The sequence below is a fragment of the Petaurus breviceps genome, unplaced genomic scaffold, assembly GCF_028583685.1.
Source record: "Petaurus breviceps papuanus isolate PSGF00001 unplaced genomic scaffold, PetGlider_PUasm1.0 90654, whole genome shotgun sequence".
Taxonomy (NCBI): Eukaryota; Metazoa; Chordata; class Mammalia; order Diprotodontia; family Petauridae; genus Petaurus; species Petaurus breviceps.
Window position 1 is genome coordinate 6,556,491 of NW_027187301.1, and position 10,754 is coordinate 6,567,244.

Below are 10,754 nucleotides of genomic sequence, written 5' to 3' on the forward strand. Positions count from 1 at the left end.
TCAACAAAGTCAAAACTTCTGCATCAAAAGCTTCCAAGGAGGGGGAGGCTAGGTTACACAGTAAATAGAGCACTGGTCCTGGAGTCAGAAGTACCTGAGTTCGGCCTCAGACATGTAATACAAAAACTAGCCATGTGACCTTGGGCAAGTCACTTAACCCCAATTGCCCTCCAAAAAAAAAAAACCACTTCCAAGAAAAAGATGAACTGGTTACAGGTCATGGAGGAGCTCAAGAAGAATTTTGGAAATCAAGTAAGAGAAAAGAAAAATTGGGAAGAGAAAAGAGGATAATGCAAGAAAATAATGAAAAGCCAAGTCAACAGCCTGCTAAGGGAGACCCAAAAATACACTGAAGAAAATAACACCTTAAAAAACAGACTAACCCACATGGCAAGAGACCAAAAAGCCAATGAGGAGAATACACTATAAAGCTAAACTGCCCAGAGGGAAAAGAAATTTCAAAAACTCACTGAAGAGAATAATTCCTTTAAAATTAGATTGGAGCAAATGGAAGCTCATGACTTTATGAGAAATCAAGATACTATAAAACAGATCCAAAAAAATGAAAAAAAAAAAAAAAAAAGGCAATGTGAAATATCTCATTGGAAAAAGCACTGACCTGGAAAACAGATCCAGGAGAGATAATTTAAAAATTATTGGACTAGGTGTGGCCAGGTAGCACAGCAAGTAAGAGCACCGGCTCCAGTGTCAGGAAGACCTGGGGATCGAATCTGGGCTCTAACACTTAGCACCCATCCAGAAACACCTGGCCGTGTAACCTTGAGCAAGTTACTTAACCCCAATTACTTAAAAAGAAAAAAAAATTATTGGACTACCTGAAAGCCATGATCACAAAAAGAGCCTAAAAATCATCTTTCAAGGAATTATCAAGCAAAACTGATATTCTAGAACCAGAGGGCAAAATGGAAATTCAAAGAATTCACTGACAGACTCTTGAAAAAGATCCCAAAATGAAAACTCCTAGGAATATCATACTCAAATTCCAGAGTTCCTAGGTCAAGGAAAAAATATTACAAGCTGTCAGGAAGAAACAATTTGAGTATTGCGGAAACACAATCAGAATAACACAAGATCTAGCAACTTCTACATTAAGGGATCAAAGGGCTTGGCATATGATATTCCAGAGGTCAAAGGAACTAGGATTAAAACCAAGAATCACCTACCCAGCAAAACTGAGTATAATGCTTCAGGGGAAAATATGGTCATTCAACGAAAGAGGACTTTAGTGTTCTTGATGGAAAAGAGCTGAACAGAAAATTTGACTTTCAAATATAGAAAGCAAGAGAAACATGAGAAGGTAAACAGGATAAAGAAATCATAAAGAACTTATTAAAGTTGAACTATTTACATTCCTACTTGAAAAAAAAAACAATCATTGTAACTCATGAGGCTTTTCTCAGTGAGTGTGTGTATATGTGTGTACACGTATACATAAAGGGCACAGGATGAGTTGAATATGAAGGGATGATATCTAAAAAATAAAATTAAGAAGTGATAGAGGAATATAATGAGAGGAGAAAGGGAGATATAGAATAGGGCAAATTATCTCATATAAAAGAGGCAAGAAAAAACTGTTACAATGCAGGGGAAGAACAGGAAGGTGAAAAGGAATGGGTCAACCTTACTCTCACTGAATTTGGCTTGAATTGAATTGAATCTTACTTACTTACTCTCATTGAATCTTACCCTACAGGAAAGTAGGGGGGAAGGGGATAAGAGGGGGGATGATAGAAGGGAGGGCAAAATGGTAATCAGAGGGTAGTTAGAAGCACACACTTTTGAAAAGGGACAGGGTCAAAGTAGAAAACAGAAAAAGTGGGGGGCAGGATAGGATGGAGGGAAATATAGTGAGTCTTTCACAATATATCTACAATGGAAACATTTTGCAGAACTACACATGTACAACCTATATTGAATTGCTTGTCTTCCTAGTGGGGGTGGGTGAGGAGCAAAGACAGGAAAAGAATCTGGAAATCAAAGTTTTAAAAACAAATGTAAAAAAAAATATGGTTTTTACATGCAACTGGGAAATAAGATATACAGGGCACTGGGGTATAGAAATCCATCTTGCCCTACTAGAAAATTAGAGGGCAGATGGGGGATGATACAAGAGAGAGCAGAGTGGGGGAAGGGGTATTCAGTAGGCTTGCTATTTTGGGGAGGGGAGGAGCAGGGGAAAGATGGGGAGAAAAATTTGTAACTCAAAATCTCATGGGAATGAATGTTGAAAACTAAAAATAAATTTAAAAAATTTTAAAAAGAATGTATCAACAAAAGAATAAAGAGAAAAAAATCCATAAATTATTAGTAATGGAAACATTCAACATAAAATTTTTTAAATTTGAGAAAAAAATTGGTTTCATACCAGAGAATTTCTCTAAAGATATAAACCAATTTGGAACACAAAGAATAATTAAATGGAAGAAAATTTAGCAGAAGAAAAGCAAAGTCCTAAAATATTAAAAGAATACTTGAATCTTATTCAAGTCAGAGGGACCAACCTTGAAACCAGGATATGCAGAGATAACAACAATCATAGCTACAAACAATTAAAAATCCTGAATACTAAAATGCAAAAAATATCCCCACAAAGCGTCCAGAACTTCTGAATACAGACCCAAACCAAAAAACAAATAAAAAGTCAAACTGGTGAATAACAATGTTTAAAACTTAATACAATATAACATGGAAAACAGATTTAAACTTTAGCACAGATGTTTTCAATTGTCTCTACTCTTTCCAGAAAAGGTTTCCATTAAGACTTCAGTAGCATATATACAGGGCAACTAAGTGAAACAATGTAGAGGGCAGGGCCTAAGTTGAAATCTGGCCTTAGACAGCTGGTCCTAGCTGGGTGACTCATGGCAAGTCACTTAACAATGTTTGCCTCAGTTTCCTCATTTGCAAAATGAGCTAGAGAAGGAACAACAAATAGAACTCCTATTTATTTGGGGGAGGGGGGAAGCAAGGCAGTTGGGGTTAAGTGACTTGTCCAAGGTTACACAGCCAGTAAATGTGTCACATGTCTGAGGCCGGAACTGAACTCAGATCCTCCTGACTCCAGGGTCAGTTTTCTATTCACTAAGCCACCTAGGGGCCCCAAGAATCACATCTTGGTGGCCTTAGAAAAATCTATCTCCTGCTTAAATAAATCAGGTAAGATATAAACTTCCCTTCTTTACCAGGCTCCATGGTTCTCAAAGATAACAGGGAACTGAAAAATAAAGCCCTCAAAAATGATCAAAGACCTTTTCCCAGTATTGTAAAACATCACTGATTACTAAAAGTCTAGTTCTGTATTATTTTGGGCACATGAAAACCAGTCATCTTGGATATATTTTTAAAAGAAAGAAATTGTTTTATTTCACTGGCCAATATTTGTATGTCAGCATTACAGAGTATGTTGTTATTCAGTTGTTTTAGTCAAATCCAACTCTTCGCTAGCTCACTTGGGATTTTCTTAGCAAAGACACTGGAGCTGTTTGCCATTTCCTTCTCCAGCTCATCTTAGAGATGAGGAAGCTAAGGCAAACAGGGTTAAGGGACTTGTCCAAGGTCACATAGTTACAAAGTACCTGAGGTCACATTTGAAATCAAGAATATGAACTCAGATGAGTCTGTGTGACTTTACTATACCACCTTGCTGCCCGCCCTACAGAGTATATACAGAATGTTAAAAAGTAAAAGCATACAACACATTATTTAGAAAGTAAATGAATTAATAATGGTACCTACTTTGCTAATCTCTTCTTCGTATTCACGCCTCAATTCCCCAGGTTGGCTTAGCAGACGATGTGGTTTATAGACATCAACTGTTTCAGATTAAAAGATAAAATATATTTACTATAGAGAACATAAATTTTGGTTAATTAGTCTATTGGTATAAAACAAAAAAAGATAATGAAATAGAAAACTAATTTCACATTTCAGAATAATGATTTTATATGAAGAACCATGACAATGTATGTTTTCAGATCTGCCTCTCTTACAGGCGATAGTAACAAATCCTTTGTAAGAGTTAAATATGAAGACGAAGTTGTAAACTAGTATGATTTCGTGTTTTATAATCTTATACACACACATATACATACATACATATAAAAAAATAAAATCGTGCCTTCACTCAGGTGAGAAAGGTAATCAAAAGAATCTTGGCTTAGATTTTCTCCTCTAAGCCTCTTCCTCAAATATTTCTTCTGTTCTTTTAAGGACAGAACAAGCCTGGAAGCCCGTAAAATTTGGGTGTCTTTCTCACCTGGCCATCTATCTTCTCTCTTGTCTTCAAACTGCTTAACTGTTCCCCGCACTCCCACACCTCTTGTAAAAAAAATTCTCCATAGCCAGAAGAAAATTTCACAGCAGATACTGAGCTACTCTGGTATTTGTTCCTGGCCCCCACCCACCCCCACTTAGCAGTTTTTATAGTTTTAGAATATTTAACTGAAACTGGACTCGCTAAAGGTACCAATCTATTAAATCAATTGCATGATCTTTTTTCTCAGTCCTTCACTTTCTTTGCTAGTTGACCCAGATAATCTTTCTTTTGAGTTTTCGTGCTGCTGCTCTCTTCTGATTCCTCCGTCTACCTGTCTTGCCACTCTTTTGCTGAATCAATCAGCCCGCATTTATTAGCTGCTTACTTAAAAAGTTTACTACATACCAGAGATTATGCCAGGCACAGGGGGCATAAATACAAAGAATGAAATTATTCCTGCTCTTCAAGAGCTGTAAGGGGAGACAACTACAGATAGAACAGTTAAAGGTGGCATCAAAGAGAAGGGGGTGCTTCAGGAAACACACATTCTAGGCATGGAGAATGACTACTGCAAAGGCATAGAAAGAACAGATGGCATGTGTATGAGGAACAGAGAAAAGGACAGCTTGACTAGATTGTGGAGGGCAGGTGAGGCAGTCTGGGAAAACAGGTTTAGCTTTTAAAGCCCTTCACCACCTGGTCTCAGCCTATTTTCCCAGGAAAAATCCAGAAGAAAAGTATGATGCCAAAACACTACAAGCAAAGCCTCAAAGTTCAACTAGGATTCCTTAAGAAAAAAAAATTATGAAGCAATAGTTTAAAAAGAAATGAGCTATGAAAGAAAAGAATTGGAAAGAGAATCAAAAACTTGGCTCGAAAAGTACAAAAATCTGACCTAAGTGGCAGACTTCCTAAAAATTAGACTGGACCAATGTGACATGAAACGAGAAGAAATAATAAAACAAGGTCAAAAAACTTAAAATATATAGTAAAAACTGACTTAGAGGTCACAAAACAAAACTGCTCAGATAGAGAACATAAAAGAATTCTATATGAAACCATGAATTTCCAATTCATACTACTTGTTCTTTTTAAAATGTAAAAAAAAAAAAATCCCCCACACTGCTGTCTTTCCTCCTGAACTTCCTTCTATTCTTTGTGCATTTTAAAAAGTTTCAATGGCCCTCTTCTTTTTGACATCATTATTACTAAATTCCTCTTTCCCTCCTACACTCCTCAAATCCAAAGAGATAAAGAAATACAAAAACATATTTCTCTTTCTGTCCCTTGTTTTTTATCTTTCTGGCATGAGGTAGGTAACATGCTGATTAGAGAGGTGCTCTGGGAATATGGCTAGTTGATTTGGTTGATTGATTAAAGTTCTTGGTAGCAAAGCTCAAAAGTTCTTAATCTGTATTAGTTCAGGGCTTTTAAACTTGGGATCTGTGAACTTGTTTTTTAAAAATACTTTTATAACTGTATTTCAAAATAATTAGTTTCCTTTGTAATCCTACCTATTTCAATTTATGCACTTAAAAATATTATTTGGAGAAGGGATCCATAGACTTTAATTACCATATTGCCAAAGTGGTCTATATGATTGAAAAAAAAAACATCCCTTCATTAGTAGATGAAAACAACCAGGGATCTGAACAGTGTACATGCAGGCCATGTGATAAGGCCTGGTGGTCCTCTATCATATCAGGAAGTAAAGAGTTGGTGACTGAATGCATTCTAGGCCATGGCCAGTCATCCTCACTCTTATCTTGCCACTAAACTTTGATAACTAGAAAAGAAAGTGAGGCTGATGACTTCATGCAACTTTTCCTTACTTAAATCCAATTCATGGCAAGTCAAGACATGCCTCTGATTATCGTTGGTCTTCTTTGGAAAAAAAAAAAAAAGACACCAACAACTACAATAAATGCCTTTTCATTTATCTGCACACTGATTGATGGCAGGTCACAAGCTTTATTACTTCCCTTCTCAGATATTATGCCCTGGAAAATGCCAGGGATCCAACTCCTAGGGTAATTATTTATTACCTGACAATAACTGCTATGAAAACTGGAAAGCAGTCTGGCACAAACTATGGTTTGGATTATCTCATATCACACACTTCAGAGGGATAACCGAATCAGATATGAAAGTTACGGAAGCATGGGAGGAACTACCCTTCACAAATATGAAAAGAGGACGAGTTTGGGAAAAACCAAGGGATAGAGAGGATCACAGAAGCGAAAATGAACAATTTAGATTATGTAAAATTTTAAAGTTTTGGCACAAACAAAATCAATGCAGTTAAAATCAGAAGGGAAATAGTTAAGGGGAAAAAATCTGTGCAGCAGGTTTCAAACACATTTCTCTGATAAAGATATATGAAGAACTTCTGGAAATCCAGAAGATGAATCATTCTCCAATAGGTACATAGTCAAAGGATATGAAGAGTGAAGTCTTAAAAGAAAAAAATCTAAACTATCAATCCAACTCAATATTAAGGAAATACAAATCAACCTCATGCCTATCAGATGAATACTAATGTACTATTGGTGGAACTATAAAATGGTGCAACCATGCTAAAGTAACTGGAACCACATCAAACAAGTCACTACACCATGCATACCCTTTGATCCAGCAATACTACGACTATGCTTATACCAAAAAGAAGTTAAAGGAGGATATGTACAAAAATATCTATAGTGGCTATTTTTGTTTTAGGAAAAAAAAAGCAAACAAAGTAGATGCCTAACAATTGGAAAATGGCTGAATAAATCATGGTTTATGTATGTAACGAATAATATGTCCTAAAAAATGAGTTAAGGGAGCAAAACCTGAAGAACAATTTCTACAATACCACCACTGTACAGAAAAACAAATTTAAAATGCTTAAGAACTCTGATCAATGTAATGACCAGCCATTTGGGAGAAGATACAATGAATAAAGCAAGTTAATCACCTCTAGATAGCCAGGTGAAAGATTCAGTGTGAGAGACACTTTGGATTTGGTCAATTTATGAATTAGGTTTTTTCCTGATGATGGTATTTGCTGCAAGGTTTTTGATTCTCTTTTCAAATATTTTTTGGAGGGGTTAGGGATAATGTTGGCCACTTAAAAAGAAAAAAAGGTCACTAAAGCACTCGGAGGACAAAAGGAAAAAAGAACAGATTTGAAACAGTGTACTTACTAACTATATATCTTAAAAAAAGCAAAATGCAGTTGGTAGGGACTCATACTCATGTACAATCATCTTTTTTCAGTTCCTCTCTGTATATGGACATACTAATTTTTTCCTCCTCTTTGGTGTTAAGTGTAGAATTAAAAATATTTTTTCTTAAATGCTAAGGATTTTTCCACTGATATCCTTTCCAAGTCTATCTGTTATTTTCTATGGTACTGCACTTTTTAATCTATGAAAGGTTCAACCTCCCCTTATACTTTTTATTGTAAACCTCAAAAGCTTGCATACAATAGGCACTTGATGTTTGGTGAACAGAATTAAACTCTGAATAATTAGTTACAAGCCTTCAGAACAAGTCTTTTTTTTAAACTGGCTCTAACTCACAAGATAAAGCTTTCTCAATTTCCTTAGTTATAATCTCTCTTCTCAACTTTATATTATTTGCATATTGTTACCCCACACTAGAAAGTAATTCCCTTGAAAAGATCTTTCATTTGGACTTTTTCTTCACCCAGCCCAGTACCTCATACCTAGTAGCCTGTTGGGTTGGTTAAGTAAGAAAAGTATAAAGTGGCTATCCATGTAAAAGGGACTACTAATGTTATATGCATGAATACTAGAGAACACAAAATATAAACAAATACTGAACTGTGTGGCATAGACCAGGGGTCCTCCCCAGCAGTCCTGCTAGCTAATGATTTTTACATGTTAAAATACAACAAAACTTTATTCTGAATCTATTCTTAGCTGGGAGCTGTATAAAAATAGGTAGTGTGTGCTTTAGTTTACTGATGTTGGCATAGATGATACATGCAATAAAACAACAAATTGGGTTATAACCATAATTGAAGGCTTCATGCAAGGACTATCTCCCGAAGTGGAAAGGAATAAGCACATAGTTATGAATGCTAGTGTTGTGCTAAGCACTTTACTGCCGTGTCTAGCCCCTGCTGCACTGAAACGAAACGCAAGGGAAAGAAACAAAGGAATATCATGTTGCGAAAGGCAAGAAGAACACATTGGTCAGTACAAACCGTTAAGGCTTTGGAATTCATTGACCCACACTTGCTGAACATTGTCCCCTTTCATTTTTTGGAAGGGCTTGGGCTTTATCTGGGGCAGTTGGGTGGTATAGTGGAGAGAGTGCTAGTCCTGAAGTCAGTCTCAGATTCCTAAGGTCAAATCTGATCTAGACACTTAAGTGACATTAGGCAAGTCACTTAACCCTTGTTTGCAAACCATTCCAATATCTTTGCCAAGAAAATTTCAAATTGAGATCAGGAAATGTCAGACACTGAACAACAACAGACAAAAGAGAAGGTAATCTTAGAGAAATACTAAAATGACTAAACAAACCAAAAAAAGGCTTTTATCTGACAGAGCTGGAAATGGGCACCACTGTCGGCTTAGTGATTGTTAAAAGAATGGAGACACAAATGCAGTTAAAATTGAAAACGAGAGAGGGTAAAGGGTACAGTGAGTCTGTATCTGAAACTATTTGAATGGAAGTCTAAGGAGGATAACTGCAGCATATCATCCCCATTTTTCATTCAACAAAAATTAACTGAAAATCACTGTGGTAATGAATATAAAGTCCAGTAAGATCAAGGCCTTGACTTCACCTGACCCTGCTTGGTAAATAAAAATACAAACTTCAAGGAAAAAAACACCCCAAAACTTAGATCAATACTAACCTTGGTGGGGGAAAAAAAAAAACAAGAGGAAGGGATTTTAAAAGCTAAACGTTTTCCAAAGAAAGAACTTACTCTCTGTATTTACCTTCATCATCCAAACTCTGCTCAGCCTTTCTGTGCTTACACTTTTCCGGAAAAGTTTTCTGGATTTTATTCCACAGTTCCATGTTGATAAGAGTATTTTCACGGGCATGTTGCCTGGCCCATGAAGAGACCCTCCGCCGACAGAAAGGACAGCACAGATTAGCCTTTTCCACAGTCAATTGGAAACAGGAATTACAAAGCGTGTGGCTACATGGCAGGGTCACTGGTTCTATCAGTGTATCTGTGCATATCAGGCATAAGCAATCAGATAAAGAAAGCTCAGGATCTGGACGAGAAGCCATTTTAAGGAGTGAATGCTCAATTCAGCATCAACACCTAAAAGAGAAAACATTTAAACACGTTAAACCAGAGAGCGCATATTTACAAGGTGCTCAAGAGAATAATTTGCCTTTTGTTTTCCTTTCTCCAACAGTGGGGAATGCACGAGAAAGCAAACGCTTACTTAAAAAAAAAAATTCGAATTCCATATTCTCTACCTCTTTAAAGCCCCTCCCCCCCAAAGAGAAGGTAATCAACAAATACGAAAATTTAATTTTAAAAAATTTTAGCTTTGGGGGTGGGCTAGGTGGCGCCGTAAGAGTGGAGGCCTCAGAGTCGTGTAACCTTGGGCAAGTTACTTAACCCCAATTGTTTTTTAAAAAAAAAATGTAGTTCGAAATAAAGGGTTTAGTAATGGGAATTCTAGTTTTCCAACAGCTCACCATAAGGAGCAGATGGAAGAACAAGATTCTGATTCCGGTTCCCTTTTAATGACATTCCCTTCCGCAGGTTTGGCCCTTACAAGTTTACAAAGGTGCATCTCGTACATTATCTCATTTCTCCTCCCCACCCCAGCAGGGGCTCTTATCCTGCCGGGAGGATGCTTGTATAGACTGGAGAAAATTGGGGTCGTTAAGCCCACTTTGCCATTGCTGTTGTCTTAGGTTAAACGCAACCGACAACTCGGTAATGACGGGAGGGGCAGCCGCCAGCAGGGGCTGGGGAGCCAGCGGTGGGGGGAGGGGACTGCGGCCGGACCAGTCCTGGGAGACCGCTCCAAGGAAGGGTGCGGACCAGGCGAGCCCGGCCCCCGGGCTCCGGATTCGGAGGCTGAGCCTGCAGACTCACACAGCTGGGGGGTCTCCGCGGTCCGGGCAGGATGGCTCCCGTTCCCCCTGGGTCGCAGCTCCGGCCGTCTTTTCTCCGTGGAAGCGGCAGCAGCAGTAGCAAGCAGCTCCCTTACTCCCGAGGCAACCCTCGTGGAGACGCGCGCGCTCGCTCACCTGTGGGCCTCCAGCCACGGCCGCCGCCGCCGCCGCCGCCGAGAACGTCTCACGTGCCCCTCCCACATCCCCCAACGCGCCTTTTCTCCCCCTCTTCCCCACCCCGGAATAAGCCGCTGCAGTATCAAGGGATGTGACGTCACATCCGTCGGACAGAGCATTCTCCAACCTTCTTGCTGGAAGAGGCTTAGCGGGGTGGGGCTAAATCTCCGGCTCCGGGATTCCGCAGTCTTCGTCT

General features: G+C 38.4%; 1 protein-coding gene across 3 annotated transcripts in view; it reads right to left on the reverse strand.

Annotated features, from left to right (window-relative positions):
• Positions 1–10,657, reverse strand: part of RNF168 (ring finger protein 168) — a 30,305-nt gene extending 19,648 nt beyond the window's left edge. Inside the window, exons 1-3 of one of the 3 annotated variants that reach the window (XM_069065023.1) lie at positions 10,517–10,657; positions 9,235–9,569; positions 3,757–3,833 (exon numbers count right to left, since the gene is read on the reverse strand). In XM_069065023.1, the coding sequence (XP_068921124.1) occupies positions 3,757–3,833; positions 9,235–9,535 (378 nt within the window). In that variant the 5' untranslated portion in view covers positions 9,536–9,569; positions 10,517–10,657. Of the gene's footprint in view, positions 1–3,756; positions 3,834–9,234; positions 9,570–9,955; positions 10,217–10,361 lie in introns of those variants that run through there. The other 2 variants (XM_069065022.1, XM_069065024.1) reach the window with 2 other exon arrangements.
• Positions 10,658–10,754: the final 97 nt, after the last annotated feature.